Here is a 21,025-nt window from a genome sequence, read left to right as displayed (position 1 = left end):
AGTATCCATTGTGAAAAATAAGAAATAAATTAGTTATCAAGAAAAACAAGAAACAGTGTACAAATGGATTGTATTCACAATATTAATAATTATAGTTTTAACCATCACTACTTACATATTTACCTACAGGCGCATAGCCAACAAAAAAGAAAATTTTGTGAAATTCAACAAGGATGTTGAATTTTCTAAAGGAGGGGCGAATGACGTATTGCCAAAACCCTAGACATCAAGCCTAACATCCAGCCGGTATATCCCGACATACCCATTATTTCACTTACTTTCACATTGACATGACATTACATTAGACATAAAAATTTCTAAGGCCTGTTATGGGCTTATGACACTACATTGTTAGCTTCATTCATTGCTCATTTTTTGTTTCAACAATACGATCTTACGTAAGTGCAAGCAAGACAAGCTATGACGATTCCAATGAGCAATGAATGAGGAAAATTGTCAGAACCGATACCCGTTAGTAAAAAATATGCACCTGGTTTTGGTATAAAAATACCATTCGATGAAATACCATTCAATGAGCAAAATTGTATTTAAAAAGTACAATTTATTGGACTTGACGACAAAACAAAATGAAAAAGCGCGGCTTAAATGTATACAAAATATTTTTTACCATTAAAAGGTAACAACTGAAAATAAAAAAAAAAAAAACGTAATGTAATAGCCGTATTTTCAACTGTCCCTTTATTATAAAAATTTCACACTTTTTTATACGAGTATGGCATTACATTGTTCGCCTCATTCGTTGTCGGATTCATTAAAGCTCAGAGACAGATACTGCTTGAGATTTTTTTGGTAATAAGTTCACGGTCACACTGCCTTTTTAACGTTAAATTCAAATTTGATTGTTTTGTTTATTATATATTTTATAAAAGAGTCTTGCTAAGGTCATTGACAAAAACAACGTCAAGAAGACTTTTGAGAGTATTTGAGAAGTGCGTAGGTGAGGTAGAATTTACAGGAATTAATCCTAGGCTTTCCGTCTATAGCATTAGATGCCTCTCAATAACCAAATTACTATTAAAGCCCTCGGTTATAACAACTTCATTATATTTAAAACACATTGAGGATACTTCTTCAATAAAATTAGAATAATCGATCGTGCGGTGTGGTCGGTAAACACACACATGTTAGAAGCGCTACCACTTCCACTCCCTTGTAGAAATATATACTCTACTGCATTCCCTGATGGTTGCTTACATATTAGTTATGTTTTAAATTTTGTGTTAATACAAATCGTAACCCTCACATGCAACTATTAAATCATTAAGTTGAGAAAAATATCTATGTTGGACTTTTCAAACTTGAACTCTTTAATCTTCTTGCATAGACTTTTCGCATTTATATGGCAAATATGTAACCCATTATTTTGTTTGGCAAGAACCCTTAATACTGCACGACTATTCGATTGGCATGCATCTACATCAAAAATTTAATAATTTTTAGCAAACCGCAATTAAAGAACAAGAAAGGAAGCAAAATTCGGCAAGCCGAAGTTCATATATCGCATCGCTCAATTAGTGCGCGGCCCGACATATAAGGAGCAGTAGTAAGCAAATATAGATATTTTTTATCGAAAGTGTCGATTATCATAAGCTCTGTGTAAAAATTATACAACTCTGTGACCACGTGCTTTTAAGTTACAAATTTTTAAGTAATACAACCTTTGGGTTTTTCTACAATATGGAAAAAAAGGAGTTTCGTGTCCTGATTAAGCACTGTTTTTTGATAGGAAAAAATACAGTAAAAGCAAAAGCTTGGCTTGATAAACATTACCCAGATTCTTCTCCGGGAAAATCAATCATTAAAGATTGGTACAATGAATTTAAACGTGGTCGTGTGGACACCAAAGACGCTGAACGCAGTGGTCGCCCAAAAACAGCAGTTACGCCAGAAAATGTGGCAAAAATCCGAAAAATGGTGTTGGCCGATCGCAAATTGAAATTAAAGGAGATAGCTGATGCCTCAAAGATATCGGAAAGCAGTGTGTTTACGATATTAGATGAACATTTGGACATGAGAAAGCTCTGCTCGAAGTGGGTGCCGCGATTGCTAACACCGGACCAAAAGCAACAACGCATCGATGCTTCCGAGACGTGTTTAAGCATGTTGAAGCGCAATAGGACCGATTTTTTTCGCCGTTACGTAACCATGGATGAAACCTGGATACACCACTATACTCCAGAATCCAGTCGTCAGTCCAGGGTGGTAGCCGGTGAAAGCCGTCCGAAGCGTCCCAAAACACAAATATCGGCGGGTAAGGTTATGGCTTCTGTATTTTGGGATGCACATAGGATTTTATTTATAGACTACCTGGAAAAAGGTAAAACAATAAACAGCGAATATTATATAAAACTGCTGGATCGATTGGATCGCGTTATCAAGGAAAAACGTCCACATATGGCCAAGAAGAAACCACTGTTTCTCCAGGATAATGCACCATGCCACAAGTCTATGGCAACAATGGTGAAATTGAGTGAATTGAGGTTCGAACTTCTGCCGCACCCACCTTATTCTCCAGATATGGCCCCCAGTGACTACTGGCTTTTTTCAGATCTCAAAAAGCACCTCCAAGGCAAGAGATATCGATCAAATGAGGAGGTGATTGTCGATACTGAGACCTATTTTGAGGGTAAAAGTTCATCTTTCTACAAAAATGGCATAGAAAGGTTGGAGAAGCGCTGGATTGAGTGTATAGCCGTAGATGGAAACTATATTGATGAATAAAACAAAATTTTCAAAAAAAAAATTTTTTTTCATTTTTAGGCCGGGAACTTATTGAGCGGTGTGATACCCTTGCAGCTGTTTAGAAACATTGAAGCTATGATGATTTGCAGCTCAATTATTTGATAGTTCTTATGACAGCTTTTTGATATTGTTTTCCAATTTTAATAAAATTAAAAGCGTAATTCTGAATTGTCAAATTATTAATTAGTCAAATAGAATTTCTATAAAACAAGAAAGGAAGCAAGCTTCAGCAAGCCGAGGTTCATATACCCTTGCAGGTATTACAAAAATTAAATATTCTTGAAAACATTAAAATTATGATTGACTTGCGTGTAGGTTTACATAGAAGCTATTTGAAGCTGATTTGATAGTTCCTATGGCAGCTATATGATATCGTTTACCGATTTTAATAAAATTAAAAGCGTAATTCTGAACTGTCAAATTATTAATTAATCATAAAGAATTAAAAAAAAAAATTACAAAATTAAGAAGCAAATTTTTTTTTTTTTTTTATATATATATATTGTTCCTTTGGGAGCTTTAAGTTATAGTCGTCCGATTTTGATGAAATTTAAACCGTAATTCTGAAATATTTAACCATTACATTTTCTCGAAGAACTAAAAAAAAATTAAAAAAAAAAAACCAAAGTAATAATTTTTTTTATTTATTTTTCCGATTGTTCCTATAGGAGCTATATGCTATAGTAGTCCGATTTTGATGAAATTTCAACCGTAATTCTTAAATATTTAACCATTACCATCTCGAAGAACTAAAAAAAAATATTTAAAAACACCAAAGTTATAATTTTTTTTATTTATTTTTTCGACTATAGCATATAGCTCCCGTTCCTATAGGAACGATCCGATCCGATCCGATCCGGCTCGTTCCGACTTATATACTACCTGCAATAGAAAGACAACTTTTGGGAAAGTTTCATGCAGATAGCTTTAAAACTGAGAGACTAGTTTGCGTAGAAACGAACGGACAGACGGACGAACGGACAGACGGACAGACGGACGGACAGACGGACGGACAGACGGACGGACGGACAGACGGACGGACAGATGGACGGACGGACATACGGACGGACAGTTTGCACTGCGTTGCAAACTTCTGACTGAAATTATAATACCCTCGCAAGTATATCAATCAATTTGTACCAGTTAATATAAATAACTATTACTACACAAGTAAAACTAACCCTAATACATTTTATATTTAAGAGATATCATATAACGAAAAACATTTTGATTATCTGGAGCTTCTCTTAGTTCGGCTTCCTTATCAGCACAGGATTTCTTAAGGGAGTGCGAATCATCATAATGCTTTTGTATACTCTCAACGTACGTTACCTCATCTCCGACGCATTGGAAGACGTGAACAATCCCCCGTCGGGTAATGACTCAAAAGAGACGCTTAAGCTTTTTCATGCGCATGGCCTCTTTGAAGATCTCATAATTAACTCTTGAGAGCTGCTCATTCAGGTAAAAAGCAGCCAGCGTATTCATACCCAGCGGCTCAAGGATTAATGGCTGCTTAAATTGTCTGCGGTAAGCACCAGCCGTCGTCATTCTTCGAGTTGGAATGATTTTCATTTAACTGGAGATTATATACTTCGATAAAGCTGTTTTCTGAATAGGGTTGAACCGAAAGGATTTTTTGTGAAATAAGTTGAATGGGAGCCGTTGAAAATTAAAGACTTCAATCATTACTTTATAATTAGTTGATTTATAGACCCCTTCAGAAATTTGTAGGTTTTCTGAAATTTTTATTGGGTCACAAAGAAAGTTTCCATTTTCCAGGTCTACCGGTTTTGTTACTATCTTTGATAACCCTTCGAAGACGTTAACTAAGACGGTGTTATCTATTTTAGTAAGAATTGGGATAGTTGCCTTTGGAGTAGTCAGAGTTAAATTTAAAAGGTAGATTTTGGCACCTAGCTGTTTAAGTAACTCCATTCTGATAAGTTCATCGAAGTAGTTATGAAATTCAAAAGCGAGAAATTCCCAATTACCTTTAAATTTAAATTCTTCGAACCAGGCGAATCTGGCTTTAGTGTTTATTTTTTCTGTTTTAATAAATAATCCTGAAACTATCCAAAAGTTTTGGGTCTATGATCGAGGCCATTGCCCCTGTGTCTATAAGGAGTTTAAGAGGTTCGCCAAAAGCAATAAGGATATACGGGAGGTCACAACCTGTTCTTTTTTGGGGAGAACTTTGGCTGTAGATTAGAGGGCTAGTGGATCCTGGTAGACTGCTACCCGAAAATTTGACGTACCTTCAATGTTTATTAGTTCTGTTTCATTATCGGCTCTGTAGGGCTTTAAGGCCCTGGAGCTTTGGGTCGATTTTATTTCTTCTGCTATAGGATTATTTTGGGTTGTATTGCGATTAACGGATGATGGGCAATAGCTGATTGAACGTTTTTCCTACTGTATTGCTTATTATTTTTAAAGCGGTTATTACGATTATTAAAAGGATTCTATCTTTGTGTAAGATTATTTTGGTGACCATAAGTAGTGTTAGATCGTATGGTAGGTGTATTCCGCCTTTGTACATCTTGGTTGTGCCACCTATCTTCCCCGTTTTTTGTCCCTATCTCATGTCCAGACATAGTTGACTAAAAAAACTCCTTTTGTATAGTGTCGCACTAGGGTCAGATTCCTTTGAAACGAGGTACCCCTTGATTGGACCGGGAGGTTTGCTTTCGTAGCCGAAATTATTTATAGTGACATTGCAGTTGTCTTGGTGTAGGATAGCTGTGTTTTCTTAATAGGGCTTATTGGTGGTGCGTAGGTGGTGCGTATCCAGCCTCGAGTTAACTTGTCTGCCATTTTGTTATTTTGCGTTGTGTTGAGGAAGAGGGTAACCGATCTTTGGTGTTTCTATTTGAGGTTACTGTCTTTTTGTGTTCAATGTGCTCGGGCGCCACTGTAACGACCCTGTTTCGGGAGGCGGTATTTCCTCTTTAAATCGGTTTACCGTCCTTTCCCCAAAGAATAACAGAAATCGAACGCTACAGAGTATGGTTATATTTAATAGTAGGGTTGGTTAGGGCTACGTTTCTAATTATAATTACATCGGCGTTATGGGAGGGCCGAGTGTGGTACTGCTTGCTGGGTTGACGTCGGTGCTGCTGAAGGGCCATGAGTAGGACTGCTTACTGAGTGATGCCGACGCTGGGGAAGGGCCGATTGTATAACTGCTTGCTGATTAATACTACCGCTGCGGAAGGGCCGAGTATATCACTGCTTGCTAAGTGGTGCACTCCTTTGTGAACGGGATTGGCGATACGGAAGGGCCGAATCTTATACTGCAGGATATTCAAAGGTTGCACTGGTGGTGCGTACCACTGGCGCTGCGGAAGAGCCGTGTGTTGCACTGCTTGGTGCTGGCGCTGCGGACTGACCGATTGCAAACTGCTTAGCGTTGGAGCTGCGGAAGTGCCTATTGGGTACTCCTTGGAGTCGGCGCTGCGTAAGGGCCGATTGTCGCACTGCTGGCATCGTCGTGTCTCGTCTTTCGAGTACATCGGGTTCGTAGGGTTCTGGATCGTTGGGAGGAACGATCTACTTGGTTATGTGGGAGTGTAGGGCATCGTTAGTTTCGAGCTGCCGGGCATCGTGAGTTTCGACCTGCCGTTTATTCCGTATCGTTTCCGGGTCAGAAGCCGGAAACGTGACTTCTGAGAGGAACTCACTGAGATGGGCCGGAATTACGCAAACCGTGCCGGGCTCAGTGATCACGACCGGGCCTGGGTGCGTATTTCGCAAACCACACCGGGCGTAGGTGATCCTCATCAGGTCGTAGAGCCGACTTAAAATCGAACTCTTACGGATCCACAACCACTGCCACAATACTTACCCGGATACTCTCCTTAGCGATGTTTCCTCGACAGTCGTCGGAACGCAAATGACTGGTCTGGGGCTGTGTCTCCGCTTATATAGGCGCCGGTTAGTGTGAACAGATCGGGCGAATGCTCTGATTAATTATATGCTGCTTCGTGCTTCCCGTGTATGAGCACTAGCGAAACGGGAAAACTTTTCGATTATAGTTACAATTTGTTTGTATTTAATACAATATATGTCAATATGTACTATTTCGAGGGGTTTGTCGGGGTTTTCAGGCTTGCTATAGATTATGGCCGGTGGGTTGCTATCCTATTTAAATACTTTGCAGGTGGTGCAGCTATTAATAAATTTAGATATTTTGTCCCGTAGTTGAGGAAAGTAGTAATATATTTTATGGTGTTCGTATGTTTCCCTGATTCCCATATAATTAGAATCTTTGTGGTACTTTCTTATTATTTCGTCTTGTTTGTCGTTGTCCAAAATATCTTCCGCTATCTGTGTGTACCGCGTGAATCTATATAGATGGGTATTAGAAAATAATTTTTTGTAGGCAGATTGAATTTTACTGAAAATAACATTCGAGGTGTAAATTGCTTCTAATCTATTGGAACGTAAGAATTTTTTTAGAATTTCTATGATTTTGTCTTCTGGTCTGGTTTATTTCTGTTTTGTACAATATTTATTAACTGAGATTTTTTGCTTTCTTCTTAAATAATGTGTAAGTTAAATTCGTTCAATAATTTTTCAGGTATGGTTCATCATTTAAGTCCTCCTCTACCGAGTGTTAGGAGCTACCGTCTGTGGTTGCGACAGAAGAAGTTCCTAGAGCGTATGTTTCTAGGTTGATACGACTTAGTGCGTCCACGCATCCATCCATAATGGATTTCATAAGAGAATTCCTCGAGCTTAAGTCTACACCTTACGAGCTTAGAATTAGGTTCTTTTAAACTCATTAGCCAAGTTAAAGGCTTTGATCGGTTACAATTGTGAATTGGCTACCGTAGAGGTAGGGACGAAAAAATTTGGCCGCTAAGAGTTAATTTCGATTGTTGAATAGTTGGTTTCACTTTGAGAGAGTGTTTGGCTAGCAAAACAGATTGTCTTATCGCTTCCGATATTACCTTGAGATATTACCGCACCAAGAGCAAAATAACTTGCGTTCGTGGTCAGTATGTTTTTTTTTTCTGAAAATCATTGCAAAGTAATTGTTTGCAGTTTTCGAAAGATTTAATAAATTCATTTGTGTGTGAAACTTTGGCACCTATTTTTAAAAAGTTGTCATTGGTAACTAATGAGACCTATGAATGATTTTACTTCGTTCTGTGTTTTGGAAAATGAGAACATTTTAATTGCCTGAATTTTATCAGTGTTTGGTTTTATTCCCTCTTGTGTCACATATGACCAAGGAATGCTACTTCTTTTTGTAGAAAATAAGATTTATCCAATTGTACTTTAAGAGAAGACTGTTTTATTTTTTTAAAAACATTTTCTAATTTAGCAATGTGACCTTCTAAAGATGATGAGAACACAATTATGTCGTCTAGGTAAACTAGACAGGTTTTTCCAATAAGATCTCTAAGCAGGTTGTCCATTACCCTTTGAAAGGTTGCCGGGGCATTCTATAGTCCGAACAGCATCCTTAAATGACCTCCCTCCACGTTGTTTTGGGGATATGTACGGGTTCCATTTGATGAAATCCACTGTCTAGGTCGCGAGTTGAGATATATAGGCATTTGCTCAGCTTGTCAAGGATCTCGGAAATATTTGGGATTGGATATTTATCAAAAACTGTTTTTTTATTCAATTTTCCGTAGTCGATCACCATTCGCCGCTTTTGTTTTCCACTGGCGTCGACTATTTTGGAAGTATCAAAACTGGGCTGCTCCAAGGGGAGTATCTTGAGCGGATAATACCCTGTTTTAAGAAGTCATCTACTTGTTTTCGGACTTCTTCCCTGTGAATATACGGGTATCTATAAGATTTCGTATATATTGGAGAGTCATCTGTGGTTTTAATACTATGTTTAGCCCTATTGGTGAATGATAAATCTTGTTTTTTCTAAAAAAATAATAGAGTTGGAGGGCTTCATTCTCCTCAGAGTACAGATTTTGGGTGTTGATTTTATTAGAGACGTCATTCTTCGAGTTGGAATGATTTTCAGTTAATTGGAGATAATATATTGTACTTCGATAAATTTGTTTTCTGAATAGGGTTGAACCGAGCGAATTTTTTGTGAAATTAGTTGAATGGGATCCGTTGAAAATTGCAAACTTCAATCATTACTTTATAATTAGTTGTTTTATAGACCCCTTCAGAAATTTGTAGGTTTTCTAAAATTTTTATTGGGTCACAAAGAAAGTTTCCATTTTCTAGGCCTACCGGTTTTGTTATTATTTTCTTTGATAACCCTCCGATGACGTTACTTAAGACGGTGTTTCTGTTTTAGTAAGAATTGGGAGAGTTGCTGTTGGAGTAGTCAGAGTAAAATTTAAAAGGTTGATTTTGGCACCTAGCTGTTTAAGTAGGTTCATTCCTATAAGTCCATCGAAGTAGATATGAAAAATTTGCAATTGCCTTGAACCTTAAATTCTTCGAACCAGGCGAATCTGGCTTTAGTGTTCACTTTTTCTGTTTTGTTAAATAATCCTGAAACTGTTATGGGGGACATTTAATAGTGTGATCTGTGTCCACAAATTTTGGGTCGATGATCGAGGCCATTACCCCTGTGTATATAAGGAGTTTAAGAGGTTTGCCAAAAGGTGAAGGAATAAGTCACAAACTGTTATTTTTTGGGGAGAACTTTGGCTGTAGATTAGGGTGCTTGTGGGTCCTGGTAGAATGCTCACCGAAAATTTGACGTACCGTCAATATTTGTTAGTTCTGTTTCATTATCGGCATGGGTTTCAGTGTAATGAATTTCTGAGGCTCTGTAGGGCTTTAAGGCCCTGGAGCTCGGGGTCGATTTTATTGTATTGCGATTAACGGATGATGGGTTCTAGCTGATTGAACGGTTTTTCTACTGTAATGGTTATTATTTTCAAAGCGGTTATTACGGTATCGATTATTAAAAGGATTCTATCTTTGTGTATGATTATTTTGGTGACCATAAGAAGTGTTATCTACCTTTGTCTATCTTGGTTGTGCCACCTATCTTCCCCGTTTTTTTCCCTATCTCATGTCCTCTATTGCAAGCCATGACGGCTTCGCCTAAGTTCTGGGGCTTCATAGCCCTTACAATTGATCATATGGGATCGGTAAGTCTTGTTAAGAATTTGTCCAGACATTTTTGACTAAAAAAATTCTTTTTGTATAGTGTCGCATTAGGGTCAGATTCTTTTAAAGCGAGGTAACCATGTAGTTTTAATTGTAATTCCATAATATGCTTATGAAATTCTTTAAACGTCAGTCTACCTTGTCTTAAACTCCCTAAATGGATATGAGAAAGGATTCTTATTACGAGTTGCAGTAGTACTGTGACACACATTTTAGGCACCTCGTCCGCTTCTCCTAAAATTTTATTTCTAATGGCTTTGAGGTAGATCCTGCTCATAGGAGTCTGATCAGTTCCTCGCAAAAGAAGGAGTACATCTTCCACATTAGTAATGAAATGGGCAGGAATATCGGCGTCTCCCGGGAATGTCTGCAATTGTGTATTGGTTCTGGGATTCTCATTTGGTTGAACAAGTGTATCTGGGGCGGTAAAGGGGGGCTTATATTAAGCGAACTCCCAGCTAATTGTTGGGGTACGAGGGGTATTTTTCAGTTAGGGTTTGCAATTGTTAATTCTTCCTCGTTATGTTTTTTATACTAACTTGCCTGTCTGTTCATTTTCTATAGAGTAGAAATCTAATTTTGGACAAAGGAGTTTATGAAATTGTTTGATTTGATTAAAATCGATGTTATTTATTTCCTTTTATTCACACAAAACTAATTTTGAGGTAGCCATTTGGGCATTTTAGTTTGTAAAAATACATTATTTCCCTGCAACATACTCAAATGTGTTTATATATTCAGTTCTTATAATATTGTAACGACCCGGTTTCGGAAGGCGGTATAGCTCGCCGTGGCCAGGGTTCGAGACAGAAATTTATATCCTCTTTAGATCGCTACAGAGCATGAGAGTATGGTTATATTTAATAGTATGGTTGGTTAGGGCCACGTTTCTAATTATAATTATATCGGCGTTATAGGAGGGCCGAGTGTGGTACTGCTTGCTGGGTTGACGCCGGCGCTGCCGAAGGGCCGAGTGTTGTACTGCTTGCTGGGTTGACGTCGGCGCTGCTGAAGTGCCGAATGTTTTACTGCTTGCTGGGTTGACGTCGGCGCTACTGAAGGGCCGAGTGTAGGATTACTTGCTGAGTGATACCGACGCTGGGGAAGGGCCGATTGTATAACTGCTTGCCTATTGATACCACCGTCGGGGAAGGGCCGAGTATATCACTGCTTGCTAAGTGGTGCACTCCTTTGTGAACGGGATTGGCGATACGGAAGGGCCGAATCTTATACTGCAGGATATCCTAAGGTTGCACTGGTGGTGCGTACCACCGGCGCTCCGGAAGAGCTGTGTGTTGCACTGCTTGGTGCTGTCGCTGCGGATTGACCGATTGCGCACTGCTTGGCGTCAGCGCTGCGGAAGGGCATATTGTGTACTGCTTGGCGTCGGCGCTGCGGAAGGGCCGATTATCGCACTGCTGGCTTCGACGTTCGAGTACGTCGGGTTCGTAGTGTTCTGGGTCGTTGGCAGGAACAATCTACTTGGTTTTTCTAGTGGGATGTGGGAGTGTAGGGCATCATTAGTTTCGTGCTGCCGGGCATCGTGAGTTTCGACTTGCCGTCGATTCCTGGGCCTGGGTGCCTATTTTGCAAACCACACCGGGCGTCGGTGATCCTCACCAGGTCGTAGAGCCGACTTAAAATCAAACTATTACGGATCTACCACCACTACCAAGACTATCTACCAAGTTTTTATGTTTTTGGTCGCCTCTTCTGTCTTTGTGCCCTAGATATTTTAGTTCTTCCATAAAGAAGTGGCATTTCTCTGTGTTGATCATCAGGTTTGCCTTGCGGAGTCGTCTCATTACTTCTTGTAGTTTCTCCAGGTATTTCTATTTCGTGCGTCCGATGACTTCTATGTCATCCAGGTACGCGAACGCGAATGGTTCCATTTTATGTCCGATGATTAAGTCTAGAGCTCATTGAAAAGTCGCTGGTGCTGTGTGTAATCGGAATGGCAATACTTCCTACTGAAACAGTCCTCGTCCATCGGTGTCTGCCAGTAGTCACTTTTCAGATCTAGTGTGCTTATATATTTTACCTCGCGGAGTGGTTTGAGGATGTGATCCATTCGGGGTACTGGGTTCGCGTCTCGCTCAGAGTGCTCGTTCAGCTGCCTATAGTCTATGCAAAATCTCTATTCTTTGTTTTTCTTCTCCACGATTACCACTGTCAAACTGTGGGCGTCGTGCGAGGGTTCTAAGAGGTTCTGTGCTATGAGTTCGTCGACTTTTTTGTTTGTTATTGATTGCATTGCTGGGTTTCGAGGGTAGTACCTCTGTTCAATTGGGCGGTCGTGCTTCATGAAGATTTTGTGGCTTGCAATGTGACTAACTCCTTTGATTTGGCTCATCAACTCCAACTCCCTTTTGAGGGTATCTTGGATCTGTGATTCTGTTAAATCGCTTGTTTCTAGTGATCCGTTGCCGTGTATCTTGTGTTTCTTGCTTCTGCGTTGGTTCCTTTTGTACTTTTTTAATTTTCTCTGTGATGCCTCAGCATTCTAATGTGGCGTTGCATTGCTCTACGAAATCTATTCCCAAGAGTAGGTCTCCGATCACCTCGTTGAGGACTAGCAGTGTTGTTGTGTTTGTTTGTATCCCGAGCTGTAATGGTACTTCTAGTGCCTCTGTGACTGTTCTGTTTATTCCGTCTGCAAGACTTATGGCTTCGGTTACTTGCTTTCTTTTTCCATGTCTGGATATTCTGTTGGCTAGTTCTTTGCCGATGAAACTCCGTGTGGCTCCTGTGTCAATTGCACCGCGAATTCCTGTGCTGCCTATTTTGACTTGTGCGAGTAGGCGTCGACCGTTAAACTTTATTGACGTTGCGGGTGTGGTGTGTGCCCTGGGTGCCAACTCTGATCCTCTGCCGTTTCCCATCGTTCGTATTCCATCCTTTCCGCATATCCAGCAAAACAGTCTTGGTTGGTTATTGCATCCACGTGCTATGTGTCCCATTGCTTTGCACCTCGAGCATCTAAAGTTCATGTCCAAAGATCTTGTGACGCCGCCGTTAAGTACTTGCGGCGGTTCCTGGGGTCTCCACTGGTTCCTTGATGGTCTCCAGTAAATTCCTGGGGGCTGGTGTCCGGTGTTTGTTGAGTTATTAGTTGTGCTGTGTGCTAATGTGATTGGAGCGTCTCGAATTCCTCGGCTTGTCGGAGGTATTCCGCTAGGGTTTGGCATTATCCACGTTTATCATATCGTTTGAACTCCACGCGACTGTTTCGGTACACCCACTCCAGCTTTTTTTTTCTGTGAGCGTAGTGAAATGCGTGATTTTCCGGAGCTCTCGCGCATATTGCTTCGCCGGCTCGTTCTCGACCTGGAGTCTATGTGTGATGCTTTCCACAGTTTTCTCCTCATGATCTGCTGGCCTGCAATGCTCTTGGAATTCTTTTCGAAAGGTGCTCCGTGACGGCATCGGGTTTGGGTGGGTGTGCCACCAATCCAAGCACAGCTTCTGAGAAGTATTACCACTGCTCCTTCTGTATGATTGAGATCTGTACCGTATGCCTCTGCCAATTCCTCTGTTCTACTTATGAACTCTGCAGGGTTGCCAGTGCCGTCGTATTCTTCTTTCCACTTCGTATTACTCCCACTTTATTTCCTTCTGTCCTTTTGGGCTTGGGTACTGGTTTTTCTTTTACATTCTCCGTTGCGTTCCGCACTTGCAGGTACTTATGGTCTTTCTCGATGTGTTCCTCTGTGTCGGTTGTCCCACTTATGCCTTTCGGTTGATTTCCTGTTCCGTTAGGTGCTGGTGATGGGCTTCTTGCGTGTTTCTGAGACAGTTCTGGAAGGCGTTTGATGGTTTCCTCACTGTGGATGCCGTTCTTAATAAAATCTGGCATTTGTCTTTGCAAGTCCTCGCACAGTTTTTCTGGCTTGACCTCAAATTCTTTTAGGTAGGCTTGCAGTTTGGCTTTATTGGTGTTTCGTATCCAGCCTCGAGTTAACTTGTCTGCCATTGTGTTATTTTGTGTTGTGTTGAGGAAGAGGGTAATCGATCTTTGGTGTTTCTATTTGAGGTTACTGTCTTTTTGTGTTCAATTTGCTTGGGCGCCACTGTAACGACCCTGTTTCGGGAGGCGGTATAGCTCGCCGTGGCCAGGGTTCGAGACAGAAATTTATTTCCTCTTTAGATCGGTTTACCGCCCTTTCCCCAAAGAATAACATAAATCGAACGCTACAGAGTATGGTTATATTTAATAGTACGGTTGGTTAGGGCTACGTTACTAATTATAATTACATCGGCGTTATGGGAGGGCCGAGTGTGGTACTGCTTGCTAGGTTGACGTTGGCGCTAGTGAAGGGCCGAGTGTAGGACTGCTTGCTGAGTGATACCGACGCTGGGGAAGGGCCGATTGTATAACTGCTTGCCTATTGATACCACCGTCGCGGAAGGGCCAAGTATTTCACTGCTTGCTAAGTGGTGCACTCCTTTGTGAACGGGATTGGCGATACGGAAGGGCCGAATCTTGTACTGCAGGATATCCGAAGGTTGCACTGGTGGTGCGTACCACTGGCGCTGCGGAAGAGCCGTGTGTTGCACTGCTTGGTGCCGGCGCTGCGGACTGACCGATTGCGCACTGCTTAGCGTCGGCGCTGCGGAAGTGCCTATTGGGTACTCCTTGGAGTCGGGTCTGCTTAAGGGCCGATTGTCGCACTGCTGGCATCGTCGTGTCTCGTTGTTCGAGTACATCGGGTTCGTAGTGTTCTGGATCGTTGGGAGGAACGATCTACTTGGTTATGTGGGAGTGTAGGGCATCGTTAGTTTCGAGCTGCCGGGCATCGTGAGTTTCGACATGCCGTTTATTCCGTATCGTTTCCGGGTCAGAAGCCGGAAACGTGACTTCTGAGAGGAACTCACTGAGATGAGCCGGAATTACGCAAACCGTGCCGGGCTCAGTGATCACGACCGGGCCTGGGTGCGTATTTCGCAAACCGCACCGGGCGTAGGTGATCCTCATCAGGTGTGTTGCACTGCTTGGTGCTGGCGCTGCGGACTGACCGATTGCGCACTGCTTAGCGTCGGCGCTGCGGAAGGGCCTTTTGGGTACTCCTTGGAGTCGGCGCTGCTTAAGGGCCGATTGTCGCACTGCTGGCATCGTCGTGTCTCGTTGTTTAAGTACATCGGGTTCGTAGTGTTCTGGATCGTTGGGAGGAACGATCTACTTGGTTATGTGGGAGTGTAGGGCATCGTTAGTTTCAGTAGCGGATCTAAGGGAGGGCGAAAGGGGCAAGCGCTCCGGGCGCCAAATCTAAGAGGCGCTAAATCGAGTCCGACTAGCAATATATGTTTCGAGAATTCATATTTTCCCGCGGCGCTGAGCATGTAACGCTCCCTATAGAATACAAGTGTAAGTGATTAATTAATAATTGCCTAAAGTTTTCACTTTAAAAAACACTTCCTCACCCTGTTGCAGTCGAATTCAAGAGCAGAGGGAATGGGGAGAACGAAAAACGAAACCGAAATTTCTGCCTGACGCGTGCCAGGGTATATCCGACCATAACAATGCCTTGTAGCTAAAATCACACATGGCAGATAATCAAATATTAACATTTTGGCGTTGCCTATAGCAACTTTACAATAACTTCCAAAATGTTATTACATTTAATCAATAAAAATCATTTATATATCATCTTTAAAATTAATAAATATACTAGCGCTTCTAAAAAAGGGTATTTAAAAGTCTACACAGTTCCTTTTCTTCTTGTGCCGTCCAATCCTCTCCCTATTTCAGCCGCTGCTTCTAATTACTTCGAAATAAACAACTACAAAAAAGTTCGGGCTTCGGCAGTAGCAGAAGTGCCGACAGAATTTTGTCAGCCTGCTGAAATTTATTCTAATGCCTTTAATGGTACGGAATTGTTTCACGATATCAAAGATGTCATTTTTCTTCTGAAAAGGGCCAATAAAAAGGGAGAAAGTCTTGATCTCACTCCAAAAGGAATACTATTGTATATTTCATCGTTGGGGTTGGAGGCGTACAAAACACTTGTGACGGAATTGAAAATTTTGCGGAATTTTTCGCTTTGCCCCGCGCGCCAGCAACCCTAGATCCGCCACTGGTTAGTTTCGAGCTGCCGGGCATCGTTAGTTTCGACATGCCGTTTTTTCCGTATCGTTTCCGGGTCAGAAGCCGGAATCGTGACTTCTGAGAGGAACTCACTGAGATGGGCCGGAATTACGCAAACCGTGCCGGGCTCAGTGATCACGACCGGGCCTGGGTGCGTATTTCGCAAACCACACCGGGCGTAGGTGATCCTCATCAGGTCGTAGAGCCGACTTAAAATCGAACTCTTACGGATCCACAACCACTGCCACAATACTTACCCGGATACTCTCCTTAGCGATGTTTCCTCGAGAGTCGTCGGAACGCAAGTGACTGGTCTGGGGCTGTGTCTCCGCTTATATAGGCGCCGGCTAGTGTGAACAGATCGGGAGAATGCTCTGATTAATTTTATGCTGCTACGTGCTTCCAGTGTAAGGGCACTAGCGAAACGGGAAAAATTTTCGATTAATTGTTAGCCGGCTCGAGGTCAGGTCGTTGAAAAAAAACACAAAATTATTTCAATTTTGGTAGTTTTGTCAATATATTTCAGTTGCACTTCGGCAACCGTCTTCAGGACAACTGTTAAATAATTACAACGATTTTAATATTTTTAACAAACAGAAAACAATTTACATTTGACATACATTTAATTTACACGTCTGCGTCCGGTGACGTGGAGTTGTTAACTAGTTTTTTTTCTTTCCCTAGTAATTGTCTATATAAATGAGCGCAATTGTCAGTGTCCGTTTTGTAGTTCATGCGTATGTCTGTAGGTGTTTTTATGATATGTAGCATTTCTATGGTGAATCGTTTGGCATAGCGTTGTTCTTGTGTTCTTCTTTTCGATTATAGTTACAATTTGTTTGTATTTAATACAATATATGTCATAATGTACTATTTCGAGGGGTTTGTCGGGGTTTTCAGGCTTGCTATAGATTATGGCCGGTGGGTTTCTATCCTATTTAAATACTTTGCAGGTGGTGCAGCTATTAATAAATTTAGATATTTGGTCCCGTAGTTGAGGAAAGTAGTAATATATTTTATGGAGTTCGTATGTTTCCCTGATTCCATAATAAGAATCTTTGTGGTACTTTCTTATTATTTTGTCTTGTTTGTCGTTGTCCAAAATATCTTCCGCTATCTGTGTGCCCCGCGTAATTCTGTATAGATGGGTATTAGAAAATAATTTTTTGAAGGCAGATTGAATTTTACTGAAAATATCATTCGAGGTGTAAATTGAAACGTAAGAATTTTTTTAGAATTTCAATGATTTTGTCTTCTGTAAAAACTGGTTTATTTCTGTTTTGTACAATATTTATTAACTGAGATTTTTTTGCTTTCTTCTTAAAAAATTTGTAAGTTAAATTCGTTCAATAATTTTTCATGTATGTGTAGGTCATCATTTAAGTCCTCCTCTGCCGAGTGTTGGGAGCTACCGTCTGTGGTTGCGACAGAAGAAGTTCCTAGAGCGTATGTTTCTAGGTTTATACGACTTAGTGCGTCCACGTTGGTATTGCACTTTCCATTCTTGTAATGGATTTCATAAGAGAATACCTCGAGCTTAAGTCTCCACCTTACGAGCTTAGAATTAGGTTCTTTCAGTGGCGGATCTAGGGTTGCTGGCGCGCGGGGCAAAGCGAAAAATTCCGCAAAATTTTCAATTCCGTCACAAGTGTTTTGTACGCCTCCAACCCCAACGATGAAATATACAATAGTATTCCTTTTGGAGTGAGATCAAGACTTTCTCCCTTTTTATTGGCCCTTTTCAGAAGAAAAATGACATCTTTGATATCGTGAAACAATTCCGTACCATTTAAGGCATTAGAATAAATTTCAGCAGGCTGACAAAATTCTGTCGGCACTTCTGCTACTGCCGAAGCCCGAACTTTTTTGTAGTTGTTTATTTCGAAGTAATTAGAAGCAGCGGCTGAAATAGGGAGAGGATTGGACGGCACAAGAAGAAAAGGAACTGTGTAGACTTTTAAATACCCTTTTTTAGAAGCGCTAGTATATTTATTAATTTTAAAGATGATATATAAATGATTTTTATTGATTAAATGTAATAACATTTTGGAAGTTATTGTAAAGTTGCTATAGGCAACGCCAAAATGTTAATATTTGATTATCTGCCATGTGTGATTTTAGCTACAAGGCATTGTTATGGTCGGATATACCCTGGCACGCGTCAGGCAGAAATTTCGGTTTCGTTTTTCGTTCTCCCCATTCCCTCTGCTCTTGAATTCGACTGCAACAGGGTGAGGAAGTGTTTTTTAAAGTGAAAACTTTAGGCAATTATTAATTAATCACTTACACTTGTATTCTATAGGGAGCGTTACATGCTCAGCGCCGCGGGAAAATATGATTTGGCGCCCGGAGCGCTTGCCCCTTTCGCCCTCCCTTAGATCCGCTACTGGGTTCTTTTAAACTCATTAGCCAAGTTAAAGGCTTATGATCGGTTACAATTGTGAATTGGCTACCGTAGAGGTAGGGACGAAAAAATTTGGCCGCTAAGAGTTAATTTCGATTGTTGAATAGTTGGTTTCACTTTGAGAGAGTGTTTGGCTAGCAAAACAGATTGTCTTATCGCTTCCGATATTACCTTGAGATATTACCGCACCAAGAGCAAAATTACTTTCGTTCGTGGTCAGTATGTTTTTTTTTCTGAAAATCTGGGTGGATTAAAATGGGGTCATTGCAAAGTAATTGTTTGCAGTTTTCGAAAGATTTAATAAATTCATTTGTGTGTGAAACTTTGGCACCTTTTTTTAAAAAAGTTGTCATTAGTAACTAACGAGACCTATGAATGATTTTACTTCCTTCTGTGTTTTGGGAATTGATAACATTTTAATTGCCTGAATTTTATCAGGGTTTGGTTTTATTCCCTCTTGTGTCACATATGACCAAGGAATGTTACTTCTTTTTGTAGAAAATAAGATTTATCCAATTGTACTTTAAGAGAAGACTGTTTTATTTTTTTAAAAACATTTTCTAATTTAGCAAAGTGATCTTCTAAAGATGATGAGAACACAATTATGTCGTCTAGGTAAACTAGACAGGTGTTTCCAATAAGATCTCTAAGCAGGTTGTCCATTATCCTTTGAAAGGTTGCCGGGGCATTCTTTAGTCCGAACGGCATCCTTACATTTTCGTAATTACCTCCCTCCACGGTATTTTGGGGATATGTACGGGTTCCATTTGATGGAATCCACTGTCTAGGTCGCGAGTTGAGAAGTATAGGCATTTGCCCAGCTTGTCAAGGATCTCGGCAATATTTGGGATTGGATATTTATCAAAAACTGTTTTTTCATTCAATTTTCCGTAGTCGATCACCATTCGCCGCTTTTGATTTCCACTGGCGTCGACTATTTTGGAAGTATCCAAACTGGGCTGCTCCAAGGGGAGTATCTTGAGCGGATAATACCCTGTTGTAAGAGGTCATCTACTTGTTTTCGGACTTCTTCCCTGTGAATATACGGGTATCTATACGATTTCGTATATATTGGAGAGTCATCTGTGGTTTTAATACTATGTTTAGCCCTATTGGTAATGATAAATCTTGTTCCTTCTGATAAAAAATAGAGTTATATTTTTTACAAATCTTTAAAAGGGCTTCTTTATCCTCAGAGGACAGATTTTGGGTGTTGATTTTATTAGAGACGTCATTCTTCGAGTTGGAATGATTTTCAGTTATTTGGAGATGTTATACTTCGATTAATTTGTTTTTTGAATAGGGTTGAACCGAGCGAATTTTTTGTGAAATTAGTTAGGGATCCGTTAAAAATTGCAAACTTCAATCATTACTTTATAATTAGTTGTTTTATAGACCCCTTCAGAAATTTGTAGGTTTTCTGAAATTTTTATGGGGTCACAAAGAAAATTTCCATTTTCTAGGCCTACCGGTTTTGTTATTATTTTCTTTGATAACCCTTCGATGACGTTAACTAAGACGGTATTATCTGTTTTAGTAAGAATTGGGAGAGTTGCTGTTGGAGTAGTCAGAGTAAAATTTAAAAGGTTGATTTTGGCACCTAGCTGTTTAAGTAGGTCCATTCCCATAAGTCCATCGAAGTAGTTATGAAATTCACAATTACCTTTAACCTTAAATTCTTCGAATCAGGCGAATCTGGCCTTAGTGTTCACTTTTTCTGTTTTGTTAAATAATCCTGAAACTGTTATAGGGGACATTTAATAGTGTGATCTGTGTCCACAAATTTTGGGTCGATGATCGAGGCCATTGCCCCTGTGTATATAAGGAGTTTAAGAGGTTTGCCAAAAGGTGAAGGAATAAGTCACAAACTGTTCTTTTTTGGGGAGTACTTTGGCTGTAGATTAGGGTGCTTGTGGGTCCTGGTAGGATGCTCATCGAAAATTTGACGTACCGTCAATATTTGTTAGTTCTGTTTCATTATCGGCATGGGTTTCAGTGTAATGAATTTCTGAGGCTCTGTAGGGCTTTAAGGCCCTGGAGCTCGGGGTCGATTTTATTTTTGCTGCTATAGGATTATTTTGGGTTGTATTGCGATTAACGGATGATGGGTTCTAGCTCATTGAACGGTTTTTCTACTGTTATGGTTATTATTTTCAACGCGGTTATTACGGTATCGATTATTAAAAGGATTCTATCTTTGTGCATGATTTCTTTAGTGTCTATAAGTAGTGTTAGATCGTACTTTAGGTATATTCCACTTTTGTCTATCTTGGTTGTGCCACCTATCTACCCCGTTATTTGTCCTTATCTCATGTCCTCTATTGCAAATCATGACGGCTTCGCCTAAGTTCTGGGGCTTCATAGCCCATACAATTGATCATATGGGATCGTTAAGTCCTGTTAAGAATTTGTCCAGACATTGTTGACTAAAAAAACTCCTTTTGTATAGTGTCGCATTAGGGTCAGATTCTTCTAAAGCGAGGTAACCATGTAGTTTTGATTGTAAGTCCATAATTTGCTTATAAAATTCTTTAAACGTCAGTCTACCTTGTCTTAAATTCCCTAATGTGGATATGAGAGTGGAATCTTATTACGAGTTGCAGCAGTACTGTGTCATACATTTTAAGCACCTCGTCCGCTTCTCCTATAATTTTATTTCTTATGGCTTT

General features: G+C 40.4%; 1 protein-coding gene across 1 annotated transcript; it reads left to right on the top strand.

Annotated features, from left to right (window-relative positions):
* Positions 1-1,525: 1,525 nt before the first annotated feature.
* On the top strand, positions 1,526-2,731 carry LOC128263834 (uncharacterized). The gene is made up of 2 exons (XM_052999111.1): positions 1,526-2,501; positions 2,570-2,731. Exons 1-2 carry the CDS (start codon positions 1,699-1,701, stop codon positions 2,610-2,612), a joined length of 846 nt encoding a protein of 281 aa, XP_052855071.1. The 5' UTR covers positions 1,526-1,698; the 3' UTR covers positions 2,613-2,731.
* The last annotated feature ends 18,294 nt before the right edge of the window (positions 2,732-21,025 follow it).

The sequence above is a fragment of the Drosophila gunungcola genome, unplaced genomic scaffold, assembly GCF_025200985.1.
Source record: "Drosophila gunungcola strain Sukarami unplaced genomic scaffold, Dgunungcola_SK_2 000019F, whole genome shotgun sequence".
Lineage (NCBI taxonomy): Eukaryota > Metazoa > Arthropoda > Insecta > Diptera > Drosophilidae > Drosophila > Drosophila gunungcola.
Note: the sequence above shows the minus strand (reverse complement) of the source record. Positions and strands in the feature narration are given on the sequence as shown.

What these genes read in the sequence shown, in the direction of transcription:
- LOC128263834 (XM_052999111.1), top strand. Translation starts at nt 1,699, where the DNA reads ATGGAAAAAAAGGAGTTTCGTGTCCTGATTAAGCACTGTTTTTTGATA. An exon ending in GTGAAATTGAGTGAATTGAG is followed by an intron (nt 2,502 to 2,569) that starts GTTCGAACTTCT and finishes GGCTTTTTTCAG; the next exon opens with ATCTCAAAAAGCACCTCCAA.